The sequence below is a fragment of the Bombina bombina genome, chromosome 3, assembly GCF_027579735.1.
Source record: "Bombina bombina isolate aBomBom1 chromosome 3, aBomBom1.pri, whole genome shotgun sequence".
Lineage (NCBI taxonomy): Eukaryota > Metazoa > Chordata > Amphibia > Anura > Bombinatoridae > Bombina > Bombina bombina.
The window spans coordinates 848,584,132-848,603,505 of NC_069501.1; the positions used below are offsets into that span (position 1 = coordinate 848,584,132).

The 19,374-nt window shown below is 38.9% G+C and overlaps 1 protein-coding gene across 2 annotated transcripts in view; it reads left to right on the forward strand.

Moving 5' to 3' along the window:
• The window catches only part of NALCN (sodium leak channel, non-selective), a 1,159,715-nt gene that overhangs the window by 925,808 nt on the left and 214,533 nt on the right, over nt 1-19,374 (forward strand). For both annotated transcript variants that reach the window (XM_053707809.1, XM_053707808.1), the window contains 2 exons: nt 5,277-5,368; nt 6,094-6,216. In XM_053707809.1, coding sequence (XP_053563784.1) covers nt 5,277-5,368; nt 6,094-6,216 — 215 coding nt within the window. The remainder of the gene's footprint in view (nt 1-5,276; nt 5,369-6,093; nt 6,217-19,374) is intronic.

The window sequence follows — 19,374 nt, forward strand, 5'->3', positions numbered from 1 at the left end:
AGTACTTTTGACTGTGACAGTATTAGGATTGAATGTGTGTGTTCCCCATGTCACATCAGCAGTCTGGTATGAAACTGGGCCCTGGGCCCTGGGCAGCTGCCCCTTTTGCCCTGTGTTAAAGACGGTCCTGACTCCTAGGTCCCTTAGTCACTTACTGTACCACTGCTCAGCTGCACTGACTGACAGACACTCAAAGTGCAGAGATTGGATCCAGCTCCTGCAGCTCTAAGTTACATTTAAATGGGCAAGATGGCTATTTTACATAATGGAATACTTTTAGCCTTGCACTGGTTTAATATATGGTATGTACTTATTACTGCTTCTAAATATAAGGAGAACAACCCTCACATATCCTGCTCACATGCCAAATTCAAAATGTAAATACCAGGGGTAGTTTTTAAAACAGCAATGTGTGTGTGTGTGTGTGTGTGTGTTTAAGAGTTTGCTTGAGAATGTGAGGGAGAGGGTGTAAGTTGATTCAGAATATTTTTTTTCTTGTTTTCCTCCTCTAAAAACTAGGTGCGTCTTATGGTCAGGTGCGTCTTATGGAGCGAAAAATACGGTACTTACCCCAGGACACTCATCTACATGTTTGTAGAAAGCCAAACCAGTACTGAAACGAGAATCAGCAGAGGTAATGGTATATATAAGAGTATATCGTCGATCTGAAAAGGGAGGTAAGAGATGAATCTCTACGACCGATAACAGAGAACCTATGAAATAGACCCCGTAGAAGGAGATCACTGCATTCAAATAGGCAATACTCTCCTCACATCCCTCTGACATTCACTGCACGCTGAGAGGAAAACCGGGCTCCAACTTGCTGCGGAGCGCATATCAACGTAGAATCTAGCACAAACTTACTTCACCACCTCCATCGGAGGCAAAGTTTGTAAAACTGAATTGTGGGTGTGGTGAGGGGTGTATTTATAGGCATTTTAAGGTTTGGGAAACTTTGCCCCTCCTGGTAGGAATGTATATCCCATACGTCACTAGCTCATGGACTCTTGCTAATTACATGAAAGAAACAGCGGGTTTACGACTGTTGCTTCTTAACGTGCAGCTGCAGGCTGACATTGGTGATTCTACACCACAAAGACCCCACAACTACATCCACATAAAACAAATAAAAAAATATATATGTAGAATAGTTCATTACAAACATGTAATAAATTGGCATTATCAGTAAAAAAAAATGTTTCCAAAAACTTTCAGAACTCGTAAATATTAGGGCTAGATTATAAGTGAGCTCTATATATCGCTTTCATGAAAACAATATTAGCGCTCCACTTTGTCATACCAGCGCACGTAGGCACCCACTAAGGAAGGATTTTTGGAAATTACGGGGATGAAAAAGGGGGGTGAATTTTTTTATGAGGATACCTATATCTCAAAAACGGAAGATGTAACAAAAGTGAACATCGGTATTTAGATTCTCCTTGAAAAATAAAGAAACACATGTTCTGCCATTTCCCAAAAATCCGCTTAAGGGGGGTCAAAAGGGGGGTGATTTATGAGGATTCCTATGTCTCAAAAAACAAAGATGTTACAGACGTGAAAATTGGTATTTAGATTCTCCTTTAAAAATAAAGAAACACTAGCGGAGGCAGACTTCTCCTTGAACCCGAAATTGATCCTCCTTAACGAGACCCCCCCACTCCAATGTAAAATAAGAAAGACATTGATACGAATAGGACTCAATAGCGCCAAAGCGCTGATTGCCCTACATTGGAAGTCCCCCTTAATACCTACACGTAATAACTGGTTACAAAACACTGACAAGATGCTCTCATGTGAGGAGTATGGCTACTTTAAAAGAGGTAAATCTGCATTCTACGCAGACGTCCGATTCTACTGGGATTCTATCACAACACAAAAGGCCCCCACATGATAAGTACACTGCTGGAACAGAGAAACTATGAACACAGTACTAAACATATTTTACCCCAATAGCAAATTACAAACTAGGGATGTCTCTGTCGGATACCACTCTCTCCCCTGTCCCCCCCTCCTCCCCTATATTTTCTCTTCATACTTTTTTTTTTATGGTTCAACTAAGAAATGATCTTAGGATCAGAGCTATGTATCTGCAATCCTTAGTAACAGCTCCACAGCTATTAGTATCCCTGGACAAAGGCAAGAACAACACCTACCGAGAGCAAATATTGACAATAAAGGACTTTATTAAAGTCCACAACAGTTGGACAGTTCAATTTTCAGGAGCTTACATAACAGGTGTCAGTTACTTAGAACCTTTGGCTAGTGTTATGATAACAGATCAAATGCTGTGAACTTTTTGATTATGTATGTGTGGATTGCACTTCTGTGATTTCTTCTTTTCTGTTACAATGATTATTTGTTGTCAAAACCAATAAAAATCTAATTATTAAAAAAAAATAAAAAAAAAATAAAGAAACACAGGTTTTATTTCCCAAAAATCCACTTTGGGGGGGGGGTGATTTATGAAGATACCTATATCTTAAAAACCGAAGATGTTACATACGTGAAAATTGGTATTTACATTCTCCTTTAAGAAATAAGGAAACCAGTGTTTTACAATTTCCAAAAAATCTACTTAAGGAGGTGAAAAGGGGGATGATTTATGAGGATACCTTTTATCTCAAAAACTGAAGATGTTATAAAAGCAAAAAAAAATATTTTCAAAGGCTTCATTATAAAGTAAATTTACATGCCAAATGTCTTGCTTCTAACATAAGTAGTTCTCAAGATATGGAAATAACTGACAGTTGAGTAATAATATATAATTACAATTTAAAATTAAAGTAATTGTAAACAGAATAATAATAACACATTTTTGATGTGCCAACTTAGCTGATTAATCTAAGAGATCTGATCTACTTGTGGTAGCAATAACAAGACACTTTTAATGGCTATTGGATATTTTACTTTTGCTTTGGATATTTTTGGGTATGATTAACCCCTTAATGACCGAGGACGTGCAGGGTACGTCCTCAAAAAAAAGGCAGTTAATGCCTGAGGACGTACCCTGCACGTCCTCTGTGTGGAAAGCAGCTGGAAGCGTTCCTGATCGCTTCCAGCTGCTTTCCGGTTATTGCAGTGATGCCTCGATATGGAGGCATCCTGCAATAAACTTACATGGCCTTCCGGTGCAGAGAGAGCCACTCTGTGGCCCTCTCTGCACCGGACATCGATGGCCGGTATCGTTGGTGGGTGGGAGCCGGCTTGGGAGGCGGGTGGGCGGCCATCGGTGTGTGCTACTTAGTCAAGGGGGGCGGGATCGGGGGCGGGAACGTTAGGGGGCGCGCGCGGGCGCGCGCGCGTGCACGGAGGGTGGCGGGCGGGCGCGTGCACGGAGGGTGGCGGGCGGGCGCGTGCACGGGCGGGAGCGGGTGGGAACCGCTACACTACGGCAAAGAAATGCCCAAATCTTTAATAAGAAATGCCCAAATCTCACAAAAAGAGATCGTGGAGGGGTGGGGGGTTGGTTTGGTGTGGGGGGAAGCTACACTACAGAAAAAATTAGTAAAAATAAAAAAAAAGCATGTTTTCTTCTAAACTGGGTACTGGCAGACAGCTGCCAGTACCCAAGATGGCGCAGATTAAGTTAGAGTGGGAGGGTTATAGAGCTGTTTGGGGGGGATCAGTGAGGTTAGGGGCTAAGGGGGGATAGTACACAGCAGCATATGTAAATATGCTTTTTTAAAAACACACAAAAAAACCAAATATAGCTTTTATTTTAGTACTGGCAGACTTTCTGCCAGTACTTAAGATGGCGGGGACAATTGTGGGGTGGGGGAGGGAAGAGAGCTGTTTGGGAGGGATCAGGGGGTCTGATGTTTCAGGTGGGAGGCTGAGCTCTACTCTAAATGTGATATTAACCCTGCAAGCTCCCTACAAGCTACCTAATTAACCCCTTCACTGCTAGCTATAATACATGTGTGATGCGCAGCGGCATTTAGCGGCCTTCTAAATACCAAAAAGCAACGCCAAAGCCATATATGTCTGCTATTTCTGAACAAAGGGGATCCCAGAGAAGCATTTACAACCATTTGTGCCATAACTGCACAAGCTGTTTGTAAATGATTTCAGTGAGAAACCTAAAATTGTGAAAAATGTTACGTTTTTTTTAATTTGATCGCATTTGGCGGTGAAATGGTGGCATGAAATATACCAAAATGGGCCTAGATCAATACTTGGGGTTGTCTACTACACTACACTAAAGCTAAAATTACCCCAAAAAGCTCCCTACATGCTCCCTAATTAACCCCTTCACTACTGGGCATAATACACGTGTGGTGCGCAGTGGCATTTAGTGGCATTCTAATTACCAAAAAGCAACACCAAAGCCATATAAGTCTGCTATTTATGAACAAAGGGGATCCCAGAGAACAATTTACAACCATTTGTGCCATAATTGCACAAGCTGTTTGTAAATAATTTCAGTGAGAAACCTAAAGTTTGTGAAAAAATTTGTGAAAAAGTGAACAATTTTTTTTATTTGATCGCATTTGGCGGTGAAATGGTGGCATGAAATATACAAAAATGGGCCTAGATCAATACTTTGGGATGTCTACTAAAAAAAAAATATATATATGTCAATAGATATTCAGAGATTCTTGAAAGATATTAGTGTTCTAATGTAACTAGCGCTAATTTTGAAAAAAAATGGTTTGGAAATAGCAAAGTGCTATTTGTATTTATTGCCCTATAACTTGCAAAAAAAGTAAAGAACATGTAAACATTGGGTATTTCTAAACTCAGGACAAAATTTAGAAACTATTTAGCATGGGTGTTTTTTGGTGGTTGTAGATATGTAACAGATTTTGGGGGTCAAAGTTAGAAAAAGTGTGTTTTTTTCCATTTTTCCTCATATTTTATAATTTTTTTTATAGTAAATTATAAGATATGATGAAAATAATGGTATCTTTAGAAAGTCCATTTAATGGCGAGAAAAACGGTATATAATATGTGTGGGTACAGTAAATGAGCAAGAGGAAAATTGCAGCTAAACACAAACACCGTAAAAATGTAAAAATAGCCTTGGTCCCAAACGGACAGAAAATGGAAAAGTGCTGTGGTCATTAAGGGGTTAATGTTTTTTTTTTTTTTTTTAATAATCTGCTGTACCCTTTGAGTCCTGATCTTCCATGCTTAGTAAGGTCTCGTTTTATAAGATTTTAGGCACTGCTACCCTATACAAAAGATGGTTATACCCTACAGTGCATATGTATATAGAAAAGTGATATGTAGAGATGAGACACAATGTTTGTATTTTTGTTTTCTGCTAACGGCAGCATTCTAGTACAGTGAGATACAGAAATGCACAGAGGGAGGACAGCGAAATCAAAATGATTCAGGAGAAAAAGGAACAAGCAGAAATGAAAAGGTATTTGTATTTTTATATTCAATACATTCAGCTTTATGTCAATACTTGAAAATAACAACAATGTACAGCACTCAGTGGAACAGTGATGAACAATGTAGACATAAATGCATCAAAATGTAGTATTGAGTTTTAAAATGGAGCAAACTTTGTAATCATACATTTCAATAGCACATAAATAGTGAGTGATATGTATTATGTATTGTACCTGGAAAGCTAATTTTGCACACTGGTTTTTGAACGTTTGGGATGAGAGATTGATTTGCGAAGTCTTACAAATAAGTATACGTTTTGCATATTATTAAAGAAAACCTTTATCTCAGTGCTTGCTGACAAAGCATATATTGATCCCAGATTGAAAGCAAATTTGTATTCGCTATATGGACTTTGATTTTAAATATTTAAAAAATAATAATAATAAACGCTCAAAACTATAACAAGGCTATGCATGTAAAGTACCTCTTTGTTTACTTAAATCACGATTGGTTGACACCTTTGCTCTCTTTATTTTCTTATTGAACTTTTCTTTGAATGAATGAATTAATTAATTTTTGCCTTTTTTTTGTGCTGAGTTGCCTTGCTGGATTGAGTGTTTTATACTGTGGACCATGATGTACTCCAAGGGCTCTGGTACCACATTACTTGTTTGTTGATGGTGCTAAACCAAGTTCAATTCCTTTGTAAAGAAAAAATAAACCAAATCATCTCTCTGTTACTTTTCATATAAGGAAAGTACAAGAAGAAGAACTGCGAGAAAATCACCCATACTTCGATAAGCCCCTTTTCATTGTAGGCCGTGAGCACAGATTTCGAAATTTCTGCAGAGTGATTGTTCGAGCACGATTTAATGCGTAAGTACATTACATCTTGCATTATGCACTGTTTTCCTATAATTTCCACGTTATAAAGAACATTTTAGTCCATGCATGTTATTTAATGCTTATTAAAATTCATTCTGTTTTACACTTACAAGTTTTTGAGTTGACTGTTTATGAATATAGTATCCAAAGTCAAATCAAAACTTTTCAATAGGCAAAATAAAGTTCAACAGTCTTTTTGTAATAAAATAGTTATTGCCCAGAAATAATCCCTAGATATGATTCATTAAATTTCATGTCTAGTATTTTATTTTCGAAGACTGGACAATTTCTAAATCAAGCTGTAGTGGCATAGCTGACTAGGCTACAGATTTAATAAATTATGGTCTATAATAAACATTGACACATCTGTGACCATGGATTAAAAACAATATTTAGATATTCTTACATCAAGGGAAATAATGAATACACTAGGGATGGCAAGTCCGATTCATAAAAATGGATATAGTTCTTTATAATCAAATCCCAAATGAAAAATGATTTAGCAAGTTATATGACATTGGTTTTGCCTGTATAAAGGCTACCTATGCCTTGATGGTTTCACAAGGGTGTTTAAAAACACACCAATATTTTTTGTGAACCTATTGGGCTGTTATATCTGAAGAGTATGGTGAAAATTACACCTCTCTTTTCCTTTCATGCCAAACTATGACTCCCAGACCACCTAGCCCACCCATAGGTTTAGTCATGCCACAAGGACCCAGCTTCTTTTACAGTCTGCCTCCACTTGCCCTGACTCATCCCATGGAACACCTGCTACTCCACCCAAAAGCCTCCCTAACTTAGTCCCCAGCTACCTGGCACCTGCATGGAGCTCTGCAGGGTAAGTGTTAAACTCCCCAAAATGTAAGTTTTGAAGCTGCCATTGTAGTGCCATACACAAAGAAACATATACATGTTTGTTGGACACAAATATGCGAGGAAAGAAGAGTCTGATAATTTCACAATGTTAACTGCATACATGTACTCTTTGTGTTCTAATTTAGCAGTTTTGGAGATTAATCTGCTGCGTTCAGAGACAAACATTATACCATATGGGGAGTTAAAAACAGAAAGAAATAAAAAAAAAGTTTTGTAATTCTTCACCATTTTAGGGTATTGGTTTAAAAAAAAAACTGTTCTTTCTTCAGATTTATTTTAGTTGACTACTTTATCGCTTACTTTCCAAATCCAAGTGCGTATTAGTACTTTAAAACTTTGTCATCCAAACTTGTATATATAGGGGCCGAATTATCAACCTCCGAATGGAATTTGATGCCCCTGTTTCCGCCGAGCCTTCAGGCTTGCCGGAAACAGCCGTTATGAAGCAGCGGTCTCGCTGCTCCATAACTGGTCCGCTGCCTCTGCGTCTGCAGTCTGCAATCTGCCCGATCTTATACGATCGGGCTGATTGACACTCCCTGCTTGTGCAATGTTAAATGCCGACAGCATATGCTGTTGGCATTTATTTATGTCTGTCGGACATGATACACTACAGCGTATCATGTCGGACAGACATTGATAAATTGGCCCCATAAAGTTAATAAGAATGGAACACACTCATTTTTAGACCTGATGTTCATTTATTGCAAAGTGTGATTTTTAGAGTTATTAATGAAGCTGTAATCAGGCAGCGGGAAGAAATGCTTACCATTAAAAGGCCTCATTTCAACAACATCTTTCATCTTGTTACATGATGGCATCCTGCATAGACAAGAAATCTTTGTTCTTAAAAAGAAGATTTTGAAAAATATACATCGACTCTTGAAATACCTTACCTAGAAACTGAAGGTACAGCCAAAGTTGTAACAACAAAGATATATTACTGATTTAATGTCACAAACCTGAAGAAGTTCTCCAACGCATTTATCAGAAGAATATAATTCCCAGTTTGTTAATCACTTGTTCATGGAAAGATTAGTAATAGCATTAAAAAAACGTTCTTGTGATTTCAGCTACTAAAATTCTTTTGGCATTATGCAAATGATGTAGCATTATTAAGTGATTTCTGAATGTTAATACTTCAATAACTACTTTTTTACTTTCATAAACAATCAAAGGTATTGTTATCAGCTATTGTTTTTAAACAGAATCACTACCATTTATTCTTACAGGAACAATGCACAGAAATAGAAAATACAGAGAATATGAAAAGAGTTATTTTATGTTTGCTCTGTAACCTTTTCAGTTATTCAGTGATAATTCAGTAAAAATGGCTTTGGAATAATGTGTGATTTATAGTCTTAACCTGACTTTTAAAAGATCAGAAGGTCAATAAAATTCTTGAACAAAAAAAGTTATTTTATTTTTAGGTAGAATTTTTAATTAAACATGTATAACAAAATAGGAACCAATGATTTTCATTAACTTCAACCTTTTATTATTTATTTAAGGTAAAACATTTTTTTAGAGAGACAAGCATCTGTAAATGTCACCAAATATCTAATCTTACTCAGTGGTTGTTTTTTTGTGAGATATATTTCTATTGATTAAAACTGCAGTCTCATATTCTAGTTCCAGTCCAGAACCACAGCTGTCAGGATTCCAAAAGTGGGCAGATTTTATTCTATTTGAGAATTCAACTTTAAACTTGGAGATGTTCTATTATATGTTCAGTGATCACAATTAAATACTATCTCAGTTATGATCAGGGCAACTACAAGATGTATTTACAGCAACCACATGGGTGTATATTACTCTGCCTAGAGCCCCTCAATATGGATCAGCAGCTAGCCAACCTCTTCCTCTATGGCGCTTTCCTAATGAAGTGCTGCTGTATTTGTATATTTGAAAAAGTTACATCATGAAGATGGCTGGATGAGAGTGATCCCCATAGGCCAGTGGGTGGAGAGGCATTCATTCATTGGAGGGTGCAGAAGGGGGGTAGGGCATAAGGCTAACTTACAAAAAGCTATCTTCTGATGCTGTATCCATAATTAACCCTCTGGCTGCCTACAACTTAAGCAGGAAGTGCACATAGCAGGAAGAAAGCAGGTGCAATTCATAGCTGGCACCGCTCTCTTTCTAAGATCAGGGACATTACAACTGGGGGGGCAACTACAATGTCCTCTCACTGCAGGTTGTTGGATTAAGCTCTGGATTTGAGGGCCCTGCTGAAGCAAGCTCTTAGGCAACCATCTAATTGACCAAACACTAGGGCAGCCTCTGAGGGGATATGTTGATGTACCAGTTCAAAGAGCAGTCAGGGGTCCATTGAAGATGGACAGCAAAGATGTAAATGGTTTAGGCATGTCTAGCAACAAGAGTTAGTTGATATCTGCTAATAGAGAAAAAAGAGCATATGAATGTATTTATGTGTTTTTTAAGATTTTAACAAATATTAATTATTTATTTGTTTAGACAGCATGCTTTCATTTGTAGAAGATTACTAGTATGATTATGCCACATTTTTAGTGGGGCCATAAAACTATAGTCTGGAACTGACTGACTGTATGATTATGGTTTGGATTTTGGAACTTAAAATGAGCATTGTTTCTTAATGTTGTCATAACTATGGTTACTAAGACATGCAAGGTTTGTACATGCTACAGTGTTTACCTGTGTTTTTGAATGTACACAGGGGTTTTGTGTATTTAAATCTTACATTGTGTGTCACTCTGGTTTGTATGAAGAATGAGTAAGTAAGTATCATTTGTAGTAAGTGAGAGGGCCTTCCGTCATCAAGTATATAGATTAATGCCACAGTTTATGTTCACAATCAAATGTCAAAAATATGACATTTCCAAAACTGAACTCAAATAATATATTTTATTATAATATTCCAGTTATGAAATCCTCTGGAGATTCATTTTAGAATGTCCATCTTTTTTTAACATTTTATTGGAAACATAAACTATGGCATTAACTTAAGAGTTTGCCTTTATATTTCCTACGGTTTTATACTAAAAAACATAATTTATGTAAGAACTTACCTGATAAATTCATATTTTTCATATTGGAAAGAGTCCATGAGCTAGTGACGTATGGGATATACAATACTACCAGGAGGGGCAAAGTTTCCCAAACCTCAAAATGCCTATAAATACACCCCTCACCACACCCACAATTCAGTTTAACGAATAGCCAAGTACTGGGGTGATAAAGAAAGGAGTAAAAAGCATCAACAAAAAGAATTTGGAAATAATTGTGCTTTATACAAAAAATCATAACCACCATAAAACGGTGGGTCTCATGGACTCTTGCCAATATGAAAGAAATTCATTTATCAGGTAAGTTCTTGCATAAATTATGTTTTCTTTCATTTAATTGGCAAGAGTCCATGAGCTAGTGACGTATGGGATAGCAATACCCAAGATGTGGAACTCCACAGAAGAGTCACTAGAGAGGGAGGGATAAAATAATAACAGCCATTTTCCGCTGAAAAAAATTAATCCACAACCCAAAATATAAGTTTATTCTCATAATGAAAAAAAGAAAAAACTTAAACATAAGCAGAGGAATCAAACTGAAACAGATGCCTGAAGGACTTTTCTACCAAAAACTGCTTCCGAGGAAGCAAATACATCAAAACGGTAGAACTTAGTAAATGTATGCAAAGAAGATCAAGTTGCTGCTTTGCAAATCTGATCAACTGAAGCTTCATTCTTAAAAGCCCATGAAGTGGAGACTGACCTAGTAGAATGAGCTGTAATTCTCTGAGGCAGGACCTGACCTGACTCCAAATAAGCCTGATGAATCAAAAGCTTTAACCATCGATGCCAAGGAAATGACAGAAGCTTTCTGACCATTCCTAGGACCAGAAAAAACCAAAGAGACTAGAAGTCTTCCTGAAATCTTTAGTAGCTTCAACATAATATTTCAAAGCTCTTACAACATCCAAAGAATGTAAGGATCTCTCCAAAGAATTCTTAGGATTAGGACATAAAGAAGGAACAACATATCCTGATGGAAAATCAAAAAAGGAGAGGAAAGAGCAGATAATTCAGAAACTCTTCTAGCAGAAGAGATGGACAAAAGGAACAACACTTTCCAAGAAAGTAGTTTAATGTCCAAAGAATGCATAGGCTCAAACGGAGGAGCCTGTAAAGCCTTCAAAACCAAATTAAGACTCAAAGGAGGAGAGATTGATTTAACCACAGGCTTTATACGGACCAAAGCCTGCACAAAACAGTGAATATCAGGAAGCTTAGTCAGAGAAACCTCTATGACTAAGCACTAGGCGTTCAATTTCCATACCTTCAAATTTAATGATTTGAGATCCTGATGGAAAAATTAACCTTGAGACAGAAGGTCTGGCCTTAATGAAAGTGGCCAAGATTGGCAACTGGACATCCGAACAAGATCTGCATACCAAAACCTGTGAGGCCATGCTGGAGCTACCAGCAACACAAACAAATGTTCCATGATGATCTTGAAAATCACTCTTGGAAGGAGAACTAGAGGCGGGAAGATATAAGCAGGTTGGTAAAACCAAGGAACTACTAACGCATCCACTGCCTCCGCCTGAGGATCCCTGAACCTTGACAGGTACCTGGGAAGTTTTTTGTTTAGATGAGAAGCCATCAGATCTATTTCTGGAAGACCCCACATCTGAACAATCTGAGAAAACATATCTGGATGGAGCGACCACTCCCCCCGGATGTAAAGCCTGATGGCTGAGATAATCCGCTTCCCAATTGTCTATACCTGGGATATGAACTGCAGAAACTAGACAGGAGATGGATTCCACCCAAGCAAGTATCAGAGATACTTCTTTCATAGCTTGGGGACTGTGAGTCTCACCCTGATGATTGACATATGCCACAGTTGTGATATTGTCTGTCTGAAAACAAATGAACGGTTTTCTCTTCAACATAGGCCAAACCTGAAGAGCCCTGAAAATAGCACGGAGTTCTAAAATATTGATTGGTAATCTCGCCTCTTGAGATTTCCAAACCCCTTGTGCTGTCAGAGATCCCCAGACAGCTCCCAAACCTGAAAGACTTGCATCTGTTGTGATCACAGTCCAGGTTGGGCGAACAAAAGAGGCCGCTTGAACTATACAATATATAGTGATCTGACCACCAAGTCAGAGAGAGTTGAACATTGGGATTTAAGGATATTAATGTAATATCTTTTTATAATCCCTGCACCAAAGCTGGAGAGGTCTCATATGAAAACGAGCAAAGGGGATCGCATCTGATGCTGCAGTCATGAGACCTAAAACTTCCATGCGCATAGCCACTGAAGGGAATGATTGAGACTGAAGGTTCTGACAAGCTGAAACCAATTTTAATTGTCTCTTGTCTGTTAGAGACAGAGTCATGAACACTAAATCTATCTGGAAACTTAAAAAGGTGACCCTTGTCTGAGGAATCAAAGAACTTTTTGGTAAATTGATCCTCCAACCATGTCTTTGAAGAAACAACACTAGTTGATTCATGTGAGATTCTGCAGAATGTAAAGACTGAGCTAGAACCAAGATATCATCCAAATAAGGAAACACTTTGAAAAGATTCTTGGAGCTGTTGCTAGGCCAAATGGAAGAGTGAAAAATTGGTAATGCTTGTCTAGAAAAGAGAATCTCAGAAACTGATAGTGGTCTGGATGAATCGGAATATGAAGATATGCATCCTGTAAGTCTATAGTTGACATATAATGCCCTTGCTGAACAAAAGGCAGAATAGTCCTTATGGTCACCATTTTGAAAGTTGGCACTCTTACATAACGATTCAAAATTTTCAGATCCAGAAATGGCCTGAATGAATGTTCTTTCTTTGGGACAATCAATAGATTTGAATAAAACCCGAGACCCTGTTCCTGAAACGGAACTGGTAGGATTACCCCTGAAAGCTCCAGGTCTGAAACACACTTCAGAAAAGCCTGAGCCTTTACTGGATTTGGTGGGATGCGTGAGAGAAAAAATCTTCTCACAGGAGGTCTTAATCTGAATCCTATTCAGTACCCTTGAGAGACAATACTCTGAATCCATTGATTTTGGACAGAATCTGCCCAAATGTTTTGGAAGAATCTTAATCTGCCCCCTACCAGCTGAGCTGGAATGAGGGCCGCACCTTCATGCAGACTTGGGGGCTGGCTTTGGTTTCTTAAATGGTTTGGATTTACTCCAACTTGAAGAAGGTTTCCAATTGGAAACAGATTCTTTGGGGGAAAGATTAGGTTTCTGTTCCTTATTTTGTCGAAAGGAACGAAAACGGTTAGAAGCTTTAGATTTACCCTTAGGTCTTTTATCCTGAGGCAAAAAAACTCCCTTCCCCCTAGTGAGAGTTGAAATAATCGAATCCAACTGAGAACCAAATAATTTATTACCTTGGAAAGAAACAGATAGTATTTTAGACTTAAATACCATGTCAGCATTCCAATATTTGAGCCACAAAGCTCTTCTAGCTAAAATAGCTAAAGACATAGATTTAACATTAATTTTAATGATATCAAAAATGGAACCACAGATGAAATGATTAGCATGTTGAAGCAAGCGAACAATGCTAGACAAATCAGGATCCATTTCCTGTTGCGCTAAGCTTTCCAACCAAAACGTTGATGCAGCTGCAACATCAGCCATAGAAATGGCAGGCCTGAGAAGATAGCCAGAATACAAATAAGCTTTCCTTAGATAAGATTCAAGTTTCCTATCTAAAGGGTCTTTAAAAGAAGTGCTATCTTCCATAGGAATAGTGGTACGTTTAGCAAGAGTAGAAATAGCCCCATCAACTTTGGGGATCTTTTCCCAAAACTCCAATCTAACTGCTGGCAAAGGATATGATTTTTAAACCTTGAAGAAGGAATAAAAGAAGTACCAGGCCTATTCCATTCCTTAGAAATCATATCAGAAATAGCATCAGGAACTGGAAAAACCTCTGGAGTAACCACAGGAGGTTTATAAACAGAATTCAAACGTTTACTATTTTTAATATCAATAGGACTAGTTATCTCAATATCCAATGTAATCAACACCTCTTTTAACAAGGAACAAATATACTCCATTTTAAATAAATAAGTAGATTTGTCAGTGTCAACATCTGAGGAAGGATCTTCTAAATCAGATAGATCCTCATCAGAGGAGAATAATTCAGTATGTTGTTGGTCATTTGAAATTTCATCAACTTTATGAGAAGTTTTAAGACCTTTTAGGTTTATTAGAAGGCGGAATGGCAGACAAAGCCTTCTGAATCGCGTCAGCAATAAAATCTTTTATATTCACAGGTACACTATGTACATTAGATGTTGAAGGAACAACAGGCATTGTACTATTACTAATGGATACATTCTCTGCATGTAAAAGCTTATCATGACACCTATTACATACCACAGCTGGAGATATAATCTCCACAAATTTACAACAAATGCACTTAGCTTTGGTAGAACTGTTATCAGGCAGGGTTACAACAGTGATTTCTGAGACAGGATCAGATTGAGACATCTTGCAAATGTAAGAGAAAAAACAACATATAAAGCAAAATGATCAATTTCCTTATATGGCAGTTTCAGGAATGGGATAAAAATGCAAACAACATAGCACTCTGACTTTGAAAAAAGGCAAGAGGCATCTAGGAATGGGGCTTAAAATAATTAAATTGTTTGGCGCAAAGTATGACGCACAATGCAATCTGAAAAATTTTGGGCGCTAACAACATCCGGAAATGACACACTTGCGTCATTGTAGATGCAACCTACTTCAATTATTATTAGTTTGCCAGCACCATTTACAATCCCCAACCCCTTACAATATAATCGTAATGCAAACGTATCTAACATTAACCCCTTAATGACCGAGGACGTGCAGGGTACGTCCTCAAAAAAAAGGCAGTTAACGTCTGCACGTCCTCGGTGTGGAAAGCAGCTGGAAGCGATTCTGCTCGCTTCCAGCTGCTTTCCGGTTATTGCAGTGATGCCTCGATATGGAGGCATCCTGCAATAACCTTACATGGCCATCCGATGCAGAGAGAGCCACTCTGTGGCCCTCTCTGCACCGGACATCGATGGCCGGTATCGTTGGTGGGTGGGAGCCGACTTGGGAGGCGGGTGGGCGGCCATCGGTGTGCCGTGTGATGTCAAGGGGGGCGGGATCGGGGCGAGATCGTTAGGGGGCGCGCAAGGGCGCAGGCGCGTGCACAGAGGGTGGCGGGCAGGCGCGTGCACGGGGCGGGAGCAGGTGGGAACCGCTACACTACGGAAAATATTTTTAGTAAAAAATGCCCAAATCTTGTTTGTGCAAAAGCACAAAAAGAGATCGTGGAGGGGTGGGGGGTTGGTTTAGTGTGGGGGGAAGCTACACTAAAGAAAAGTTTAAAAAAAAAAAAAAAAAATTCTTCTAAACTGAGTACTGGCAGACAGCTGCCAGTACCCAAGATGGCGCAGATTAAGTTAGAGTGGGAGGGTTATAGAGCTGTTTGGGGGGGATCAGTGAGGTTGGGGGCTAAGGGGGGATCGTACACAGCAGCATATGTAAATATGCTTTTAAAAAAACACACAAAAAAAACAAATATAGCTTTTATTTTAGTACTGGCAGACTTTCTGCCAGTACTTAAGTTGCCTGGACAATTGTGGGGTGGGGGAGGGAAGAGAGCTGTTTGGGTAGGATCAGGGGGTCTGATGTTTCAGATGGGAGGCTGAGCTCTACACTAAATGTGATATTAACCCTGCAAGCTCCCTACAAGCTACCTAATTAACCCCTTCACTGCTAGCCATAATACACGTGTGATGCGCAGCGGCATTTAGTGTCCTTCTAAATACCAAAAAGCAACGCCAAAGCCATATATGTCTGCTATTTCTGAACAAAGGGGATCCCAGAGAAGCATTTACAATCATTTGTGCCATAAATGCACAAGCTGTTTGTAAATGATTTCAGTGAGAAACCTAAAATTGTGAAAAATTTTACGTTTTTTTAAATTTGATCGCATTTGGCGGTGAAATGGTTGCATGAAATATACCAAAATGGGCCTAGATCAATACTTGGGGTTGTCTACTACACTAAAGCTAAAATTACCCCAAAAAGCTCCCTACATTCTCCCTAATTAACCCCTTCACTGCTGGGCATAATACACGTGTGGTGCGCAGTGGCATTTAGTGGCATTCTAATTACCAAAAAGCAACACCAAAGCCATATAAGTCTGCTATTTCTGAACAAAGGGGATCCCAGAGAAGAATTTACAACCATTTGTGCCATAATTGCACAAGCTGTTTGTAAATAATTTCAGTGAGAAACCTAAAGTTTGTGAAAAAATTTGTGAAAAAGCGAACGATTTTTTTTATTTGATCGCATTTGGCGGTGAAATGGTGGCATGAAATATACCAAAATGGGCCTAGATCAATACTTTGGGTTGTCTACTAAAAAAAAATATATACAGGGAGTGCAGAATTATTAGGCAAGTTGTATTTTTGAGGATTAATTTTATTATTGAACAACAACCATGTTCTCAATGAACCCAAAAAACTCATTAATATCAAAGCTGAATAGTTTTGGAAGTAGTTTTTAGTTTGTTTTTAGTTATAGCTATTTTAGGGGGATATCTGTGTGTGCAGGTGACTATTACTGTGCATAATTATTAGGCAACTTAACAAAAAACAAATATATACCCATTTCAATTATTTATTTTTACCAGTGAAACCAATATAACATCTCAACATTCACAAATATAAATTTCTGACATTCAAAAACAAAACAAAAACAAATCAGTGACCAATATAGCCACCTTTCTTTGCAAGGACACTCAAAAGCCTGCCATCCATGGATTCTGTCAGTGTTTTGATCTGTTCACCATCAACATTGCGTGCAGCAGCAACCACAGCCTCCCAGACACTGTTCAGAGAGGTGTACTGTTTTCCCTCCTTGTAAATCTCACATTTGATGATGGACCACAGGTTCTCAATGGGGTTCAGATCAGGTGAACAAGGAGGCCATGTCATTAGATTTTCTTCTTTTATACCCTTTCTTGCCAGCCACGCTGTGGAGTACTTGGACGCGTGTGATGGAGCATTGTCCTGCATGAAAATCATGTTTTTCTTGAAGGATGCAGACTTCTTCCTGTACCACTGCTTGAAGAAGGTGTCTTCCAGAAACTGGCAGTAGGACTGGGAGTTGAGCTTGACTCCATCCTCCACCCGAAAAGGCCCCACAAGCTCATCTTTGATGATACCAGCCCAAACCAGTACTCCACCTCTACCTTGCGGGCATCTGAGTCGGACTGGAGCTCTCTGCCCTTTACCAATCCAGCCACGGGCCCATCCATCTGGCCCATCAAGACTCACTCTCATTTCATCAGTCCATAAAACCTTAGAAAAATCAGTCTTGAGATATTTCTTGGCCCATTCTTGACGTTTCAGCTTGTGTGTCTTGTTCAGTGGTGGTCATCTTTCAGCCTTTCTTACCTTGGCCATGTCTCTGAGTATTGCACACCTTGTGCTTTTGGGCACTCCAGTGATGTTGCAGCTCTGAAATATGGCCAAACTGGTGGCAAGTGGCATCTTGGCAGCTGCACGCTTGACTTTTCTCAGTTCATGGGCAGTTATTTTGCGCCTTGGTTTTTCCACACGCTTCTTGCGACCCTGTTGACTATTTTGAATGAAATGCTTGATTGTTCGATGATCACGCTTCAGAAGCTTTGCAATTTTAAGAGTGCTGCATCCCTCTGCAAGATATCTCACTATTTTTGACTTTTCTGAGCCTGTCAAGTCCTTCTTTTGACCCATTTTGCCAAAGGAAAGGAAGTTGCCTAATAATTATGCACACCTGATATAGGGTGTTGATGTCATTAGACCACACCCCTTCTCATTACAGAGATGCACATCACCTAATATGCTTAATTGGTAGTAGGCTTTCGAGCATATACAGCTTGGAGTAAGACAACATGCATAAAGAGGATGATGTGGTCAAAATACTCATTTGCCTAATAATTTTGCACTCCCTGTACATGTCAATGGATATTCAGAGATTCCTGAAAGATATCAGTGTTCTAATGTAACTAGCGCTAATTTTGAAAAAAAAATGGTTTGGAAATAGCAAAGTGATACTTGTATTTATGGCCCTATAACTTGCAAAAAAAGCAAAGAACATGTAAACATTGGGTATTTCTAAACTCAGGACAACATTTAGAAACTATTTAGCATGGTTGTTTTTTGGTGGTTGTAGATATGTAACAGATTTTGGGGGTCAAAGTTAGAAAAAGTGTATTTATTTTTTTTTCCTCATATTTTATATTTTTTTTTATAGTAAATTATAAGATATGATGAAAATAATGGTATCTTTAGAAAGTCCATTTAATGGCAAGAAAAACAGTATATAATATGTGTGTGGGGTACAGTAAATGAGTAAGAGGAAAATTACAGCTAAACACAAACACCGCAAAAATGTAAAAATAGCCTTGGTCCCAAACGGACAGAAAATGGAAAAGTGCTGTGGTCATTAAGGGGTTAAGAACCCACCTCAATAACCCCCCAACATAAACACACACCACCTTATTGACCCTCAGCAAAGGATAGTTTCTGGAGGGGTCAGGGTACAATTGGGATACTGAGTATTAGCAGTGTTTGTCTTTATATTACATATGTACCAGTGTCATTGCAGCTGAAGTTCGTTCACTGGCTGGTTGTACCACCAGCTTTAGGAAACCATCGGCCAGATTACAAGTTTTGCGTTAGGAGCTATGCGGTGCTAATGAGCAGTTTTTTCTCACTGTTTACTTACCTACAGCGCTGGTATTATAGGTTTTTACAAACCCGGCGTTAAAAGTCAAGAAGTGAGCGTAGAGCAAAATTGAGCTCCATACCGAACTTCAATACCAGCGCTGCTTAAGTCAGCGGTGAGCTGGTCATACGTGCTCGTGCACAATTTCCCCATAGACATCAATGGGGAGAGCTGGCAGAGAAAAAGTCTAACACCTACAAAAAAGCAGCGTAAAACTCAGTAACGCAGCCCCATTGATTCCTATGGGGAAACTAAAGTTATGTTTACACCTAACACCCTAACATGAACCCTGAGTCTAAACACCCCTAATCTTACACTTATTAACCCCTAATCTGCCGCCCCGACATCGCCGACACCTACATTATTCTTATTAACCCCTAATCGGCTGCCCCCAACATCGCCGCCACCTACATTATATTTATTAACCCCTAATCTGCCGCCCCCAATGTCGCCGCAACCTACTTACACTTATTAACCCCTAATCTGCTGCCCCCAACGTCGCTGCCACT